The following is a 20,300-nucleotide window of genomic DNA, read 5'->3' as shown; positions in this document are numbered from 1 at the left end:
TGGAAAAAACATTCCTTTAAAATAAAAGGATATCCGTAACATCATGCCTCATTCTGGTTTTATTCAAACACAACAAGTTATTTCTTAAATATTACTCAGCCACTTCAAGAGCGATGTTAATAAGACCATCACAGGAAATTGATCAGAGCATACATATTAGGATTAGCTTTTCTTCCATTTTTCTAGAGGATACAGAATACTTTTGCACTGAATTCCTTGACTGTTTAAAGAAAGAAGACGGCATCGTAAGACAAACTGGGTACATATTTCTAATGTGGATTGTCCAGGAGTACTAGCTAACACAGTCTCTTCCTGGATAACTGCATTGGTCTTCCACTTAGTGTGCAAAGCTAAATGTTAATATATTAGCTATGGTTTAACCCGTTATTTTCAAAGCAGCTAACAAAAACACTATGTGAACCTTCAAAGCAGTTTCTAGGCATACTTTAGGTCTTGTAACTGACTGTTCAGAACTGCACTCGGATAAGACCGGAAGAACCCCCCTGGACTACAGGAAATTCAGCTACTCCAACAAGTTGAAAAGCACTCCTGCCACCAGCAGTGCAGATGACTGTAGGTCAGCGCCCCTGCCTCTGCCAGATGAAAAGGTGGAACAGCGTATGTAAAACCGTATAAGCGTTTACATGGAGGTAGGGTCTGGCCTTATCAATCCTAGAATTTCTTTTTTGCTTTGCCACCTAATCAGATCTCCTGCTTTCTTTCAAAGAGAATGCAGAGAAACTGTTTGTCAACCACTGTCATTAAAAAGACAACCTGGGAAAGTTGCTACCATGATTTGCACTTGTGGGCATTTATTACAGTTGCCTTAGATCCGTACTGCCGAAAGGCCTACAGCACCACCCCAACGGAGGCACTCGTCTGCCCAAAGGTAAGTCCGGAGCCAGGCACAGGTGCTGCACCTTTTTTCTACATGAAGCCTTAGGATCAAACCCTTCCTGCAAGGAGAGATGGGACTTACGGTATCAACCCTGCGAGCAACACGCATGCACTAGTGGCAGCACAATCCATGCTTTGATGTCAGAGTCAGCAGGAGCTGGCCGGCATGGACATCTGGACCCTGAATTCCAGAACTGGGAGCAGCCATCTTCTAGATTAAGCAAGTACAGTTTTATCTGTTGATAGTGCAGTCCCATTCATTCTGGCACCACTCACATACTTTTCTAAGCAGGTTGTTTCACCATGATGATGTTCCTCCCCCCATCCTCAAGATCATCCCCTACAGCACCTAAATTTTTGTAGTGTGCGTAATTCAGAGGGGCCTTTGAAGACAGCTTCTAGGCAGTGCTAAACCACCAGCAGCAGTTTATAACTTCTGCAACTCCCATTTAACAAAAATGAAAACAGCTTTGTCTTGGTTGGTTTTTTTTAATATCTCTAGCAATGATGTTTCTGGTAGCTGTTTTGTTACACAGACTACTGAATTAATTTTTTTGGAGCTGCAGGCTGTGTTTTGAGGTGAATCCTGCACTAATAACAAAGTACAGTAAGCAGATGTAGCAATCTTGGAGACCTCTGTAGCATCCTTTGCTGATTCAAACAATGAGACAGACCACACCAAACACCTACTCAGAACTTTTTTTCTGGCTAACCAACCTACTCGTTTTTGAGTTATCAAAGACAGACATCCATTTTACTACCTGAATACATTTAGCCAAGAGAAAAATCACTTGTCTGAGCTGGTGATCTCTTACAGGGTTTTGGTGGTTTTTTTCCCTTTGAGGAAGGGAGTTTGTAATGAATGAGAAAAGAGGTGGTTTACAGCTGCACAGGCTAATACACAATAAAAGGTTTTACTTGTCCCACCTTCCTCCAAACTCCAAAGTTAATGCAGCTATATCCATGGTGACATTTCAAGGAAAACTGGAAAGGGAAGCATCAACACTGATTCATAATGAGTGCTTCCTTTGAGAAGTTCTAGTCTTTTAGTCGATTAATAAAATGAACCTGGATGTTAGCAATAAAAGGGCCCTTTTATTTGTTTATTTTACATAACGTGTTGGTTTGGTGTTTTTTTTTTTTTTAAAGATGACAACGCATTCTATTTTGCACAGTCTAGTACTTGGGACACTTACTATTTATAAACTTTGCTTTCGTAAAATAATCAAATTTTGATTACTGTAATACAGCGTTCTGCTCAACTAGAGGAACATTTCAAATGTACTTCCCTCCTAGCTGAGTTTGACATTGCAATAAGGCTGTGAGATCATTGAGCTCTTCTGTGAGCACTCATCTATACAACATGTAGCTAATTAAATTCAAGACCTACAAATATTTTAAGTCTCAAGAACACCTCTACAAAGTGAAAAAAATCTTCTACTGAAAATATTCCCTGGGTATTCAAACTAACATTAAATCATTCACGTCTCACAGTACATTAAAATCACTTATACTTCCAATAGTGCTCCGCACTTCCTAAATATTTTTGAAGTCATGATTGAATATGAAACCATCTCCAGTTGTAGTTTTAAAAAACAAGTAAAATTTTCAGCCTAAAGTTTCACACACTTTAAATCCACCTTCTGAAAATGACAAAGACTTACTTTAAAATTAGTATTTCACATAAAAAGGAATAAACTACTAGCAAAAAAAAAGGTAAGAAATGCCACTTTATCAAAACATTTTAGCTCTGCCCTTCTGAAGTCTTTACAAGAGATAAATACAGCTGCAATCTATAAGATTGCCACCTTTGTAAGTACTGTACATAGCAGAGGACAGTTGCCCAATAACCAGAAAATTTGCTACAAAAATATATTATGTGTTTTGTAACATCTGCAGGTAAACAGCAAAAAAATGCTATTAAAAACACAGTAAAATGCAGAAAAAACTAGTAGCCTACCGTACTAACCATAATGTTACAATAAAGTGCTGTTTGGCTTTGTTTTTTGCCTGGTAAATTTTCTCTTATCTAGAATTTTAGCTTACTTCTTAAGTCTTTAAAGTACAATTTTTTTTTTTTTTAAAGCCAAATCACCCTTTCTGGGAAAGGACCATTGCTAATCTACTCTGGATTAATTAAACTAATTTCACAGTAAATTAGAATAAAATGCCCTAAAATGAGCCACTTAAATACAAAGTTTGGTTCTTACACTTGTCTTACCTAGCACCAGCTCAAAAATCTAAAAATTGCAGCCAGAAAACTACCAAGACACTCCCCGCCCAGGTTGCACACTTACATTGAAAATGCATCTCTCTCATCATTTACTTCAGAACCCCTTTTGCATCTCGTGTGTTTTCCTCACCAACCATCACTAGTGAATTGAAAGGAACCAGTATTTACATGGAAAGCTGTTTTCCTAGACAAATATCGGTGCAATTTCTTAAAATAGCTGACAAAGTTAATACCGTACTGGTAGCATACAAACTGGTTTTATGATTCCTCTGACTTCCCTACGAGTTGGGATTCTTCCTTAGTCAGTATTTTGCCAAGGACTGCATCATAGTAAGGGCTGAAGACGATTTTGTTGTAGTTGACAAGACGAACATACTTGACAGCAATCTCTTCCAGCTCTCTTTGAATAGGGCCTAATCCTCCAGGAATAGCAGGTAATGATTTCTGGTGACTAGATGCAAGACAATTCTCCAGAAACTTTTGAATTCGAGAATCTGGAAAAATTGGACCAAGGATTTTGGTTTGTTTCAAAAGAGACAGTCAATGAGAAATAGCGTAATGTCACGCAAAACACAGAAAGCCTGAACACAGTAAACAAACATTTGAAACAGATCAAACAAGAAACCATGCATGACATGACATGCCACCAGCAGTTTTACAAAGACAGACACGAGCGGTCACTTAGGAACAGGGCGTTTTTGTCACATCGTACCTATGAGCTTGCATATGGTGTTATCCGGATTGGCCACTGCTTGGATTTGTCCTTTAAGCACAGTCTCTCGCTCAGCTGAGAATGGTGGAAACCCATGCTGGGAAAGGCAGCTGTTAACTTCAGCACACACCTTTTCACCGATGGTAGCCAAAGATTCCTTCAGGTTAAAGGAGCTACGGAATGTGGAGTAGAGCGTTACTTAGCTATTGCAGTTACTCACTTTATTCCCATCTTTTAAAAATAAACTATCCAATTACAGTTGCTTATTATTCAAATGTAGTGGAAGAGGCGTAATCCAGATAAAGGCCAGAACTATAAGGAATAATGCACTTCATATATATGAAAAACATAGTTGAGATATAAAACAAGGAAGAGGGATAGCATTAGAGATTTCCAGCCTGAACAATCCATGCAAATAAGAGCTGACTTTCCTACTGCACGGATAGCTCTAATGCAAAAACCAGTTATCAACCCAGAATGTGTACAGCAGTCATTCCCAATCTGCAAGTGTACTTACCACACAGAAGTCATTCCAAACCTGCAAGCTTACTATACCACACTCAAATTCTCGAGGGAGCCTGGCCCAAACTATGAGCATGGTTACCTGCTTGCACTCTTGTGTGCCAACCAGGCATCATGGAAAACATACTCCTTTGAAAAAAAGGCACACGTACATATCAGAAAAGAACAGAGCAAAAAACCAGACAGTTCTGTCCAAGTAAGCTGAATAAAAATCGTCAGCCTGGGCTCATAAAAAGCCCTCATCACTCCCTCCACGTATTCTGCAGTCCACAGCCAGAGAGAGGCTTAAACTGCTTATTTACCAGGGTGAAAAGGCAACTACACCTGCCTCTGTGTGACAAGGATCATCCCGTACTCACGGAAGATGCAGTCCTGTCAGCAGCACCTTGACAATGGTTTTGATTTTCTCAGCAAATCCAGGCACATCAATGAGTGCCGAGCCTGCTGCACTGAACACGACCAGAAGGACTGTCCCGGTCAGGAGGAGTTGCTCCAGCTCCAGCTGTATTTCCTGAAAGCGAGCCTGGTCCATCAGCACTGTCTGCAAAGAGTAAGGAAGCCAGCACAGAATAAAGTCAGAAGGCTGGGCTGTGCAGTGGCACTGTTCACAGCAGTGAAGATAAGATGAAGACACAGAAAAGAGCAACACATGCTCAGCAGGCGAGCAGCAGGAACAAAAGGAAAAGAATTAACTCCTCTTTTCCAACTGAGTGAATTTCAATACTGAAAAATAAGAACCTATTAGAAGAGCTACCAGAGCTCTCAATCAAGAGATAAATGTTTCAGTATTATACTTGCTGTAAGGCTACAGATACAAGCAGCTTCTGTTATATCCCAGAAATAGAGAGGTAGAACAAGCACAGAAATAATTCTTTCTGTTAAATACCTACTTCTGGAAAAGGCCTGTTTACATGATCCCACTTTAGGAGCTTCAGATAGGCCTGATTTTGTACAGCAGTGGAGCACAAGACAGAAGCTCCACCAGTGGCACCATCAGCACTACAGTGGGGAGGCAACATTTTATATCTCCGATTCGCAAGATCATCTGCCGCTTCTTGCAACCACCTTGTGACAAGGTCTAAAGAATCTGGAAGAGCAGAGGGGGAAAAAAAAAAAATCTTGTTAAGAAAATTCCTTTTCAAAGTTAGCTTTTTCCACCAATAATTTCCAAATAATCCCATCAGTTACTAATACCCATGATATCAGTTATTGACATGCATTTCATTTACTGCATTAAGCAGAACATCTAAAACCAAATTAACACGACACAGCTACAGGAAATTAGAGGTGAGATGATGCTAGCTAATTATGTCCTACACTGTATTGAAATGAAACAAAACCCCAGTGTACCCAGTCCAGAACTGTCGTGCTAGCAGAATTTTTCAAACCACAGTTTTGGGGCACAAGCTGTCATTTACCACATGAATTCTAGAACTTATAAAAAAGTTCTTATAAAAAGATCATGATTTCTTTTCATGACCTACAAGCAAAGACACAGTTTACTGGGAGGTCAGAGGGGAAGAAAGAAAGGAACAAAGTCATACTTGGCTGTTTCTCAAGAAACTCCTGAAACTTCTTTCTTTCATATTCAGCAGACTGCTGCATTAATTTTGGCCTAATACTACTGACAGCGAAGTTTGCCATGTCCATTTTCATTAGGTCTAATACAGAGAAAATCGCTCTAAACAAATAAACAGAAAAAGTTATTCGAGGCTGCAGATGCTTCGGAGGTAATGTTCATAAGACTTATTACAGAATGTCTAAGGAAAGAGCAAAAACAGGCATGGGAGACATGAACAGGGTGCTTAGCAATTCAAGAGCATGAGACAGAGAGAAAGCTTGAGGAAGCACGTATATGCATGCATACGCCTCTTCCCCGCAGGAAGTAGAACTTGCTGTCCTGCGAAAAAGCCTCCATGGAATTAACTTTACTAGCTCCATAGATTGTATTTCCTGGGATGTGCAATGTCCTACGTTGACTACATAAAAAGACATCTGGATTTCCAAGCTCGCATACCATCTCTGTTGACAGCCTAGAAAGCCAACCTCAGTGGGAAAAAAGAATGGAAAAAAGAAAAAGAGAAAAAAAGCAAACACACAAAAAAACCCAAACAAACCAACAACAAAACAAAAAACCCAAAGAACAACACCTTCATTTCAAAGAAACCTAATTCCTGCTGGCAATATGTCTGCCAAGTCAGTCTTGAACTCTTGGAAGCTTATCAAATCAGAAAACAACAAGGTTAATGAAATTTCTTCTAACTATGGAGACCTGGAGCTGTTCAACGGAGAACATGGTGACAAAGCAGAAGCCTCTGTGCTCCCAGATGTGGTATGTGCACCCCCTTTAGAACTGAGAGGATATTATACAGAGAGTGAGGTAGGGGATAAAGAGAGCTCAAATCTGGGGGAAAGGAAGAACTGGCTGGAGAAGAATAACACTTTTCTAGACAAATACTCCAATTCACCAGAATAACGAGAGTCTCTGTTAAAGACTTCTGGAGCATCTCTCCCCTTCGCACCCACAACTATATCCCTTTCTCTATCACTCTTTTTTTTCTACAAAGATTTGCAAGTTACCCTGCTGGAACTACATCCCCCTCCCCCATTTAAAATTATTTAAGGAACTCTCAACATGACCAATAAATACCACTTCAGTACCTGAAGAGAGGAACTATTTCATTAATATCTTTCAGTTTCTTAATTTCTTCATCTCGAGCTGGAGCACAGAGAGTCCCCATCATCCCAATAACAAATTCAACCAACTTAGAAATGTCAAGGGCTCCATTCTCTGCCTCCTGTTTTATCAAATCCAGATCAAGAACTTCCGTGATCTGGCTTCTCAGTCGAGTATGACCGGGCAACAAGAAAGACAGGAGATTCTGAAATGGAAAGTTTTTAACAGTACATTAGTTCTACATATCAAAGACTACAAGGATCGAAACAGTTATTGAACCACTTTTTATTTAAACTAATTGCCCTTTACAAGTGAAATCTCTTTTTTTTCCTTTTCCTTTTTTTTTTTTTTTTAACCAACTATTCCCCAACCCCAAGTGTTTCACCTCATTCTGTATGATACTGAAGTTACTAAGTGGTAAATACTCCGTAGTACAGCTCATACTTGTGGCTATTGTACTTGTTTTTTTCAGGCTAGTGTTGGGCCATCTCATGGATTCTGCAACTAATACCACTGTTATAACACGAAAGAAGCTTGGAATTACGAAACTAGTATTACTTACCTTTTATTCATCTTACAGGGTTTTACATTTGTTTTTACATTCAAATTTCTCCTCTGAGGTTGTGCAACTTATATATGATCACAGACAATGATAAAGTAATGAAAACGATGAAGACAGTCCTTTATGAAAAGCCAAACTTCAACCACTTTTGCCCATTCATATCAGTGCAGTTACACAAATTCAATAATTTACCTCAATACATCATCATCTTACCTCTTTAATTTCTCCCAATAGTTTAATTGCATGGTCATATGTTGGTGGGTCTTCCTTTAGCTGAGCTTCCAGACAATCCCAGAAGGCTTTATGCACAATATCTCTTACTTTTTTTTCTAAGCTGTGGGTAAATATGACCAGTTAAAAAGTATGATACTTGTCTCAGCACCACCTTACATAGGTAACCTGCAGCTCCTGAAGAACAGCATGTAATAATATGAATATAATGTAGTAATGAATATATGAACATTAACAGAGAAGAGATCTGTCATTTTAAGTTACTCAAAAGCAAGAAAAACTGGATGCAGGATTTGGAATGGCTTATATCCTAATAAAGGGTTATACACAAGCAAAGGTGACTATAAATTAAAATCCTTGAAAGTGTCTATTATATGCTACCTCTAAAGTAAACAACTGGAAGAAAAAAAAATACACCACACAAAAATTACAGCTTGTCTTCAAAAGACCAGTATCCATGTTCCTTTCAAAAGCCTAAGGAAATGCAATTCTACAAAGTAAAATTCATTAAGTAAATCTAAAAGAAATGAAGTGACTTCCCTGACACAAAAGCTTCCGCTTTTCAACGCATAAACATTTCGACTACTCTGAGATGAAGGCCCAGTTCACACTGTGTAAAAAAAAAACAAAAACAAACAAAAACAAAACAAAACAAAACAAAGAATTCCGCTGCTTCAGTACCAATTCCTAATTCAAAATGCTGAAAGTTACTCCTCTTCAGCAGGCAGGCTCCTGCTCGCAGCAGGTTTAACTTCAACGGCAAAGAAGTAAAATGCTCACACGTAGGCACACAACAAACACCACATTCCCAAGGCTCTGATTCCGCAGGCAGCTGAGGTTCAGGCAGCAGCCAGAGGCACTTACACCCTGTGGCCCTCTAAGACCAGCCAAGATGTTCCAGGGACAGTGTATGCAACTGCAAATACAGTCACAGTGGCTTTCTCCTCCAATCACTTGTCTACACTTGCATTCAAGCTGTGGGGGTCTCTAAGCTAAACACAAACCAAAAATCCCACATTTAATCAAGGAAGATGAGAGAGTCCCTCTTCAAGCAAAGTCTGAAGGAGTACTCTTTCTTTTCTGGGCGACAAATAACTGCAACCAAAATCCTCACAAAAGCCAAATACAAGGATCTTGCACTAAAGCAGGCCTGGCCCATCCCAAAGCCCAGGCACTCCTGAGCAAGGTGACCTCTGCAACACGTGGTTTTGTGATCCTGTGAGGAGATGCAAATCAGCCACTCTGGTGAACAACAGCCACTGCTCAGTGAGCAAAAGGATCCAACTTTCCAAAGTACAGCATTGGTCTCCAGCTCTTTCCCTTTTTTTTTCTTTTTTTTTCAAGGGGGGTGGAGAAAGAAGAATGAATGGAAAAAATACTAAAATCCTTCTTCCCTGAAAAATGCTGAGATCAATTTTATAGCACTGAGGCATACCAGAAAAGTTTTCCACTATCACAGCCCATTTTCACATGAGAAATCCATGTGAAGGAATACAGAGCAGAAGCGGAAACTGAATAGAAGAGCTGAAGCATTTATTCTCAGCCATCGACTGCCAAGCAGAAAACGCCTGATGCAAGTTCCCCAAAAGATGCTGGGAGAGAGGAGATAACATAGACCAGAGAAAACAGGCTTTGCATGTCTCAGGCATTCTTTCCTTGCTTCAGAGGCAGCGTTTGTGCAGACTGGAGACAGACCCCGGTTCACGGGGCCACACGTGAATCGCGCACGACCTGAAAGTAAGGCAACAAAGTAGGACTGGACCACACTGCTTGGGTCTAACAGCCAAGGCACACACTGAAAGATGGTGCTGAGAAGGCAGATCAAGTCATTGCTTGAGCTCTAAAACACAAGAGTCTTGATGGACGACAGAGATGTCTGTTGTCATGTGCTGGCTCAGTTAAATGTTGTTTGTCCTCAGCATTTAAGGGTACCACCATTCCATTTCCTACCAACTCAGAGGCTGAGACAAGTGAACAAAGCATAGCAAAGACACTCATCTGCTCCATTCAACCCCTACTCAAAGGCAACTCCTGCTAGAACCACGAGGCTCAGTGCATTTAATCACATGAGCACATTTTCTTTGGTTACTGTTGTTTAGTAGTCCACAGCCATTAATAAAACACCACTGACATAATACTCTGGTGTCAGAGCTGGAAAGACAGGAATACTCCAGGTGAGAAGGCATGACGAGAGTGTTCCCATCACTGCCTTTTCAGTCAGGGACAATTCTGGTTCCAAGCAACATTCTCTTATTACTAACTTTAACAGGAACCACCATCACCTTGTTTTGGTGGAGATAGGCATCAGACCTTTTGTCTCAGTATGACCGCTTTCTATAGAGGACAACAAAGGCCAGTCTTCTAAAAGCCATCTGTAGCATATTCTCCTGCAGCACCCACGAAAGCAATGTGCTCTGGGGTCTGTCTCTCAAATACGGGCACCTACAGATGACACTCAGGTTTCAATATGGATCAAGTTTCTTCCATGAAATGTGCGCTCACTTTCACAAATTAACTCAGGAAACACATTGTCAGCCAAATCTCTCTGTGTGTGAAAGAGAAAGAAACAGCAGATGAAGCATCTGTGGATAGGACTGGGTCAGCTACGCTGGCCAATACGCGATCACAGACATCAAGGCATCTTCTGTTCTCCCTCTCCTCTCTCAGCAGGGGATAGAATTACTCTAGGTCAGACAGAGAAGGAAAGATGTCAAGCTAAAGGAGGAAGGATTAAGCTAATAAAACATAGGAATCTCTTCCCAAAAAGTCTCTGCAGAAACAGACATTAGGCTCAGAATAAGCTGAAAGAGTTTCATCTTATTCCCTCAGGTAGTGCAAGCTTAAGAGCTAAAAGAACTACCTGCATCTGCAGCTAGACTTGGGTGTTATGAAGACTGCAGTCTCAGGCTCCTGGGACAACGGAACTCCGACAGAAACAACACCGCACTGGGATTCGCACCACACATGCCCAAACAATTACTCCAAGAGGTTCACTTTTCACACACACGCGTTTCTGGGGAAGCAGAACTGCACGCTTACCACCTCCTTCTTATGCTCTTTCCCATCTCCTGCCAGGCACTGCCAGACAGGATACTAGCCAGAGCATTTATCTGATCCACTGGAGCTGCTCTGCAGTTCTACAAATGCAGATGTAATTTATGCATCTATTTGATAACTATCTTACCTGTGTTCTGGTAATTCAGCTGGTTTTATCTGGAAGTCTCCATTAACAACAATTTCATGTGCTAATGCCATGTTGGTTACTCCCTTAGCTGTTTCCATGAGCTCTTCTATTGACACAGGTCGAGAAGGACTAGCTGCAACACAAATTAAACTGTCAGTTATCTATAAAGTCTGTGGAAAAAAGTCTGCTAATACTTTTGGACCCTTTCCACCTTCTTTACAGTACAGAGGGCCAAAGGACAGCATCATCTGAAGATTCTTCTCCTTTCCTTCCCCTTCCTTCCCCAGCTGGTGGATGACACAGGTTGTGGAGTATTACAGAAAACAAAGGACTGAACCCTAGTCAACATTCTGGGCTCAGTATGTCAATTGCTTCCAAGTTCCATCAAGCTCTTTTAAAAAAGAAAACCAAGAAAACCCCTGCACCCAAGCCCCCACTTCTTTAGGACTGCCTAATAGCATCTTAGCCTTTTTCTCCATACTTTAGGAAGAAATCATAAAAAATACTAGTATTTTCACCACACTATTTCCCTAGTTATTGTGCAGATGTTGCCATTTCAATTTTGTATTTTTCAAGGAAGTGACCTCATCTCTAAGGCAGGTGGCAAACAAACCACCATTAACATTAAGCGATAACACACCAGTGGCTAATTATTTTTATTACTTCCAGTGCAACTGGCACTTCTCCAAATTCTCATTTTTCTCCCAAGAGGCCATTGTCCGAACAACAAAGCACATCAAGACCTAGTCTCGGCACCAATGCCTAAGACATTTTCCTCTGACAGGCATTTGGGACCAACAAGGATGGACAAGCAGCTTCAAATTGGGCCCTGGAGCATACAAGCGAGTAGAAGGAAGCAAGAAACCTGGAAAAAAACAGGCCAGTTTTCATTAGGCAGGAGACAAAGTTAGTGACCAACTGCTGAAATCTAGAAGGTAGAAGAGAGACAGGGACAGTTTTAGCAAATTTAATTTGCTTCCTGGATGCACTGGGAATTATGGCTCCTAACTGTTCCGGACTACATAGCAACCTCCTGTGACACTACTGGCATTGTGGTAGTGCAGGAAATGTCACAGCCCTAAAAACAAGTCAGCATAAAGACAGAGAAGGTGTCAAGGGTGTAGGCCATACTGGTTAGGGGAGTAATCCCATCCCCACTGAAGCCACCTGCAATCTGTTGCCACTGATTCTTTGCGGTCAAGATTCCTTCTAGCTGTGCTAGCATCAGAGCAAGCAGTGTGTGTGGGTGCCTTGCCTAAAGTTAGGAGAAGCACCACAGCTCTTCCCTGGTGCAAGTATTTGAGGAAAAAGGAGAAGGCTAGATGATTAGTGCCCTCAGGTGAGGCAGACAAGAACGGCAAGGTTCATCTTGGCTCCTCCAGAAAACACCTAGCAGATCAGAAGGGGAGAAAGAGCCGCAGTGAAACTGCCCTGAGGGATTGATTCCTCTCTGTAGTTTATTCAGTTCAACTACAGCCCGAGCATAGGAGCAACATACTAACTCTCAAAATGAAAGAAACCAACCAGGTATATCCATAGGCTGGGTTCACCGAGATGTGTTTTAGGCAAACTATCATGCCTCATTTGATAATTCAGTTTGACTGGACTTAACGCTAGTAACATAGAAAAGGTCCTTTAAAAATAACTGTTGATCACTTGTCTGCCATCCAAAGCTGTTCCAAGTATATACAGTATGGTTCCAATGTGCTAATTTTTCACTAATATCTCGCTCTTTTTGTGCAGTGCTCTTAAACCCTTATTTCCTTCTGCTTGCAGCTTAATCTTGCACAGTGATTCTGGAAACACAGCAGGGATTGATATTCTGAGAAGAACTAGCAGGACAACAAAGCTCACAGCTGAATGAGAGTGCTCTTGTCCAACTGCCAAATGACTTCACTCCAGCAGTGGATGGACTAAAAGCTAAGACTCTCATCTACGAAGGAATTCTCTTAAGTCATGTTACTTCATTCTCATGTTATATCTGCTGCCTTCCAAGAGAGGAGGGCTCGAGACTAACGAGTTCTTTGTGGTACAACGCAGTGCAAGACTGTGTTATGCATTTCACTCTCACGCGTCCATAGCTTTTCTCCATACATACACCGCGTTTCCTATCAGGCAACCAGCAAGATGTAAGAACATAAGCTCCCTCAGAACATCTCCTCTACGTAACATAACACTAAACCTCAAGTAATAATGAACACTTAAAAAATAAAAAGAATTATACAAACAAAACGTTACATGCTGAAACACTCTCTACAGAAATTTGGAACTACTTATCTGAGCAATTCTGCCTCTTTGAATTTAATCCCTGGGACTAGAAAACTTCCTCTTGGTTTTATCTATAGATTTGCCAGAAATAATTGGTAGCCATATTGCATCCAGCTCCTCACGTTAAAAGCAGAATGACGAAGAAAAATATGCCTTAGGCATAAAATTAAAATATGAAGTCCTGCTTGGCACTAGGAGTAGTATTAGGATTATAAATACAACTTTCCACCTGTATTGGGAGAGAGATGACAGGATGACAGGACATTGCTTTGTTGATAACAGCCTTTCTTGCCCTGCAGTAGAAATGGAGGCTGAAACAATCCAGAAGGTTCAGCTGATCATGCGAACGGCAGCAAAAGTTTAGCTAGAACATACTGGAGTGGTGCTCATCCCTTCTGTGAGTGCAGACACACAAAGGTATCTGAGACACATGTGGCTCAGAGCAACACAGTTATTACACACAGTTAAGTGCTAAAACAAAATGAGGAAAAAGGTGTTACAGTTTCAAAGCAAATGATCAGGAGTCACACAACATTTAATTGCAAAACAGTCAAACTTGCATAGAATGCTTGTCTCCACCAGAAAAATTACAGATTTCTTTTTTTTTTTTTTTTATGAAACAGTTTTGCTTACACTTTGGTGTATCATCTCTGTGTGACCCTGGAGCACTCTGTCGTATTCTTTTTCTGATAGACTGATCCGGGTTGTCCAAGCTCTCCTCTTGACCATCCTCCAAATCACTCAACTTTTCTTCACTCAAATGTGGCTTGTCAGGATTCTGAGACATTTTCAGTTGGTTCTTTTCAGAAAAAGAAAGATGAAAAAGGGAATGAATAATTTTCTGACATGGCTGAGTGCGTAAACACCACCAGGAGTTCTCTTGGTTAAGAAAAAAATTAAGAATAAAAGAAGTCTTATGAGGAATGATATGATGTCATTCCCATAATGGTAGAGGACCTGGACTCAATGACTCACTTCCCATCTTACACACAATGGGACACTTTCAACACAACTACTGTTTACTTAATCTGCATTCCTAGTAAGTTGTCAAAAATCTGAAATCCTTCCCTTGCCATAATGCATACAGATGAGAAAGAAAGATACACTGAATTTTCTTTCTTTGCATCGCTCATGAGAGAGCAGTGAAAAACACCTTCAGAATAGTATTACAAACGTGCTTTACAAAAAGGAGATGTTTCCCCACTACGCAACGACAAAGCTTTCTGAACATAACGTACTCCTGAACTGCGATCTGCCCCAACTGCTCAGAACTTAGAAGTTTTCACTCTGAGGCATCCACACGCACTAAGAAGCGGAAAAAGGATTAAAGATAAATTAATATAAAATTCTACTCCCATATTTTTATTTCATGCAAGAATCACGATTTATGCATAAACCATCAGCATTATTTAAAAAAAAAATATATTAAGACAGTAAAGAACATATTTAAAATATTAGTTTATTAAACATTAGACATTAAACAGTACTTATATTACATTACAGATACCTGCAGAGTATCTAAAGCTACACTGAAAAAACGGCCATTAGAAAAGCATGCCTCACCATTCATTATCTTCACTTATTCAGATTTCTCTCTGAAGAATGTAATTTGCACATCTTACCACTGAAAACTATCATACAGGAAGCTACTGTTCAGACTTCAATTCTACAAAAATCTAATAGAGAACATATGATCTCTCTAACTTAATTAGATAACCTGGATGTTCTGTGAAGTGGGAAGTCAGGAACTGAGTCTACCTTTAAAAAAAAAAAAAGCTCCTGGAAGAACAAAAACTTCCTCTTTCACCTAGTATCCCACCATCCCCACTTTCAAAATTTAAAAGAAACAAGCTCTCAGTAAGAGATACAGTCTCCAGAGGCACCTCACAGCTACACAGAAAAAAACACTTGCGGTGTCAAAGACTACACTGAAGAGGACGCAGCATAAGCAAGCAACAGTGTAGAAATATAAAAGGCAGCACTGAGACTGTTTTATTTTCATACAACAGCTGTAATAACTAACCCTACTCCATCAGTGCTTAAATTGATTGTGCCAATTGATTCTACAGGACAGCTGGAAGATTCAGTGCATGTAAGAAACAGTTTTGCTCAACAGCAATGACTCAGGATCACCATCTTGCTGGATGCACAAGATACACAACAACACACAACACTTGTCCACAGCACTGTGTGATTTTCTGCTTTAGAAAAGAAAACAAAGCATAAAGAGCATGGGATAAATTACATAGGAAAACTAAGATATTAAGTATATGTATTGTTAGATCCGCATATTAGCCCTCACCTCTAGCTGGAACAGAGTCACTGCTCCTGCTCCGAACACTTGATCATCTACCCCTTTCACACACACAGACAATCCCAGCTGGAACAAGAAAGGAGTACGCTCTGCAGAGCTCCAGTCACATTGCCACCCTTTTAACTAAGGCAGAGACAGCCTCCAGCTAGGTGTAACACCAGGCATCCAAACCGGCATGAAAGTGCGAAACCAGTGGGAAACACCAGTGCAAAACCAGTGACATACTCCAGGAAAAGTGGATCTCTGGTCTAGCAGACAAAAGGTCTGTTACTGCAAAAACTCTAGTAGCAAGAGGACAAGTAGCTCTCTTAATAAAGCAGCAGTTAACAGAGAAGAACATTGTAACAGAAAATATAAGGTACGACTGGCTGAACAGAGGAAAGAAACGTGTTGGTGAATCTGGCTAGAATAAAAGCGTTATCTTAAAGGCTTCCTTCCACAGTCATTCAACCAGCCTAGATGGTTGTTCTTCCTATCCATTGTCTTCCACAAAGCATCCACCTGAAGCCAAAATTCAAAGCACACAGATGACTCAACTAAGACCTACTTAGGTCTTTAATGCACATGACACTTCGTAATGCCTTGCGATCTCTCACTGCACTTTATCCTCACTACTCTCACACACAAGTAGAGAGGTAGTATAATACACCTTACTTACAGAGAGGAAACTGAGATGTGAGTTAAGTTGCTTGAGGACTCACAGAAGATAAATGACAGGGCCTAGATGTTAATCAACCTCATGATTACCACCCCCAGCTTTGCCCACCAGGCCACCATTCCTACCGCACAGACTACTTCCTAAAGTATCACTTTCCATAAAATGGAAGATCAAGAGCTACAGTCTCAAAAGGAACAATTTCATTTACACACCATTTGTTTAAAAAAAATGTCCTATTTCAGCTGTGGAAAGTCAGTACAAGAACTGGGCCATTCTACCAAACGACTGTTCAGCAGATGAGGTAAACAGGCACACTTGTTGGTTTATTTGTTTAGTTTGCAATAGTCTACTCTTTTCTGCTGGATTACTGCTATTATTTGCCAGAATACATCTAGAACAAACCCTCTTTCCACTGGGTAAATAAGCTTAACAATACTTCTTCCAAAAGCGTGATCATCATCTTTCCTTTCACAGAAACAATTCTGACTCTTAACAGAACAAAGACTACTTCTTGGCACTTTCCTCCAATTTATTTTTAACTAAAACAGAAGTGCAAGAGAAAACTCAACAAATTAAAACTTAAACAAAATATTTTCCACAGGTTCCTTTCATCAAAGGTCCTCAAATAATTAGATGCACACCAGCATTAAATAAACTTCACTGTGCTTCTATGGAGTACACACAAGACTGAAGCAGTTCCTCCCGACTTCCAAGAGTGGCCCCACTGCTCTGTGTGAGATAAGATGTGACAGTTCCCCTTACCTGCAGGCCCAACACACAAGCCCTGAAGGCCACTTTTCTTCAAGCTCCGTTTCAACCCTGAACTCTCTCCTCTTCCCTCTGTTCACCTGCCATATCATAACCTACTTTCCACAGAAAGGCAAGCTACATCTCAGCTCTGCATGGTGAAGCTACAGCCTGTCCTCTGTCCCTCTTCCAAATTAAAAGGGATGCTTATGAACTTCTACCGTTTTCCCTGTCTGCAACTTGTTCTGTGTAAGGCCCTGAAAGTCCCGCTCCATCAGCAGGACCTACCAAAAGACAGCATACAAGGTATTGTAACAAAAAGATCGTACCACGTACCAGCAATGTTCCTGTACCACCCCCTCGCCCTCCCTACCACTGGGCACCAATTTTCCATAACACTTTCACACGGGTTCAGAAGTCTCACGGCGCTTTCTCCGCATTGCCCAGCCAGGGTGGCGGCAGCAGCTCCAGGCACGGATGCCACAAAGGCTCCTAAATGGGCCACACGGAAAGCGAGCCCCTGCAGCGCAGCCGGGGGGTGTTTTTCCAGGCGCCGAACGGGCAAGGCATTTAGCGAAAAGGGGATGTGCCAGCCTCCTTCGGCCAGCGCCGAATCCCAGCCACCTTCCCCGGCAAACGAGTCGCGGAGGCGGGGCTGCCCGGGCCCGCTCCCGCACGCAGCCCCCGCCGGCCCGAGAGCCGCCGCCCGGAGCCGGAGCCGCGCCCGCTCCCAGCCCCGCCGGGCCCGGGGCCCTCCCCGCCGCCCCGCCTCCCAGCCCCGCGCCGCCCGTCGCCGCGGGGCTGCGCTGGCAGCCGGGGCGCTGCCGCCGCTGCCGCCTTACCGCCGCTCGGAGAGGGAGCCGCGGCCGCCGGCTGTCGGGGCGGGCGCCCGCCGGCTGCCGGCTTCCTGCTGCCGGGCGGCGGGGCGCGGCGGGGCCGCAGGCGCACCCGGCGCAGGGGCGGGCCGCGGCGCCTGCCGAGCGGGCGGGAGGGGCTCCCGGCGGCCCGCCCCGCGCGGGGCCCCGCCACCTCTCCGCGCCCCGGCGGGGCGGAGAGAGGGAGGAGGCCTCGCCACCGCCCTGCGCGTTTTTTGGTTTGTTTGTTGCTTTTTTTTTTTTTTTTCCCCAAAGCGAGCCTAGAGGGGCGAGGATGTGGCAGCAACCTCCTCCGTACCCAGGCCGTAGGAACGATCCTCGATACCGTGGCTGCCCGCTGCTTTTCGGGGGAGTGCGGGGTTTGCCTCTGCGTGAGGAAGCAAGGAGCAGCTCCCGACAGCCCTCGGAGCTGGGCCAGCGCCAGAGCTGCGCCCCGGCAGCCTCCACCCGGCCTCAACGGGTGTCTGGCACATGCTCGATTGGGATTAAATCCACCCAGCAAAGCAAGGCACCGTTCAAGCCAAGAGCAACAGGGAAAGAAGCCCTGGCTTTTTGTTGCTGTCTTGCTGGGATGTATTCACTTCCAGACACTTTATCCAGCTCACACTGTGACCACCAGTCCTCTCAGCCAAACTCAAATCTGAGGTGCTCTTAGGTGAGCTGCAGAGGAAAGGCCACACCAGCCCTGTTTGTACCCGTCGGTGAATGCTTCCAGACATCTCTCCTGCCTGCTTCCTCTCTGCAGACTGCTTTTCGGGAGCCTGGGACCAAGCTTGGCACCAAAGCCAACTCAGTGACTCACACAGTGCAGCAATATCTGCAATTCAGAACTCATACTCCAGCAGGCAATGCCCGTAGGCAGGAACTCATTTTCGAGACAGAAATCTCATCCTCTTAAACAGTGACATCAGCCAGACAGCACGTAGAATCAGGAGTTAGAAAGAGAATACACTGCTGAAGAGGCAACCGTTGCAACATCACAAGTCATTTAAGAAAAATACAAGTAGAAATTCTAAGGACCAGAAACTGTCTTTCCACCTCCACGTTTTAAATTCTGGGTTAACCCACTCCTTCTGAGAAAGTGCATTTATAATCAAAAGCTTTCAGTTAAAATGAAGAACTACCAAAAATAACTATTAAAAAGGGCTACAGTTCCCCCATACCCTTAGTTCCCAAGAACTGATTATCTTCTACAAGTCCTTTCTGAGGGACTAGAATAAGCCTCTTGCATGTTTGCCTCCCACCCCCATCAGGATACAGCAATACGTTGTCTCCTTGCACACTAAGTCATGGTCTCACTTTCAGGGAAAGTCCTCTGGAGAAGCAATAGCCAGTGGCAACAGATGCCACTAATGACTGCAGAGTTACTTAGTGACATATTACAAAGTAGTAGCCCAAATAGGACTGTGTTTTTGGCAACACCTCACCACATGGGTTTGTAACAGTTATTACTACTATCTTTTCGTGATTAAGTTACCTTTGATCCCAGTTAAACTAGTGGTTTTTCTCCAAAATAAAAGAAAACAGAGCTGTATCAACACTATGTATGGAACAAAATTTATGATTTCTTGCAACAGTAATCTAATGAAGTTTTGCTGGCATCATCCCAAAGATAATGCCATAAGAGTCAAAATTAGATCTCTGATCATACTATATGTTTTTCCTGTTTTTTGCCTGTGTTGCACAGCTTGAGATTTCCACTGTGGACTAGACATAGACAAAATGTACAGCCATAAGGAAACCCAACAGCCTTTCATTTGTTCCAGCTCTCTTCTGATTACAGCTGGTGGCATCAATAAGACTTACAGACAGAGCAAAACACTGCAGGGATGAAGATAACTCACCGTAAAGAGTATGTTCTGTAGCAACCAAAGCCAGACGGACTTAAAAATCCGGAAAATCTTTACCATCCCAGGAAAGCCAATGGGAGTTCAAGATACAGAGTAGGATTCAGCTGGGAAAAAGTCACTTTCCCTGGCAATTCCTCAATCTGCTGTCATTTTAGCTTAAAACAGCATAATAATTTGTCATATACATACACAGTATAGTTAGCTGATGAGCTTGAGGAAAAGCTGTGGAATATCAAGCAGAAGATGCTATGTGACAGACTGCACTGAATAACAAGTCAAAGATCACTGCTACGTGGCAGAGTCACATCAGGCAAGGCTAATTAGAAAAAACTGTTCAGCATAAAATTCAGTGCTGGGTCAAAAGAAGGCAGAGAGATCTCATTCATGGAGAGGTGTTTCCCATCTCAGGAATTTTGATACTTGAATAGAGGGAGTCAATAGACTTGGCTTTAGGCAACAAAAAGATATTTTGGCCCTACAGCAATTAAGAATGAGCAAAGCTGAACTGTAAGTACAGGCTACGCTTGGGTACCGTTGGCTTTGGTAATAAATGCCATCCATTTCCACAAA

General features: G+C 42.4%; 1 protein-coding gene across 1 annotated transcript; it reads right to left on the bottom strand.

The window, feature by feature from the left end:
* Positions 1-41: 41 nt before the first annotated feature.
* TCP11L1 (t-complex 11 like 1) lies at positions 42-17,878 on the bottom strand. The gene is made up of 10 exons (XM_086613683.1): positions 17,848-17,878; positions 13,920-14,085; positions 11,019-11,151; positions 7,817-7,937; positions 7,026-7,246; positions 5,909-6,045; positions 5,255-5,451; positions 4,724-4,905; positions 3,843-4,015; positions 42-3,624 (listed from the first exon to the last, which is right to left on the bottom strand). Exons 2-10 carry the CDS (start codon positions 14,071-14,073, stop codon positions 3,389-3,391), a joined length of 1,554 nt encoding a protein of 517 aa, XP_086469809.1. The 5' UTR covers positions 14,074-14,085; positions 17,848-17,878; the 3' UTR covers positions 42-3,388.
* Positions 17,879-20,300: the final 2,422 nt, after the last annotated feature.

The sequence above is a fragment of the Tauraco erythrolophus genome, chromosome 6, assembly GCF_009769465.1.
Source record: "Tauraco erythrolophus isolate bTauEry1 chromosome 6, bTauEry1.pri, whole genome shotgun sequence".
Lineage (NCBI taxonomy): Eukaryota > Metazoa > Chordata > Aves > Musophagiformes > Musophagidae > Tauraco > Tauraco erythrolophus.
This window is presented reverse-complemented; position numbering and strand designations above follow the sequence as displayed.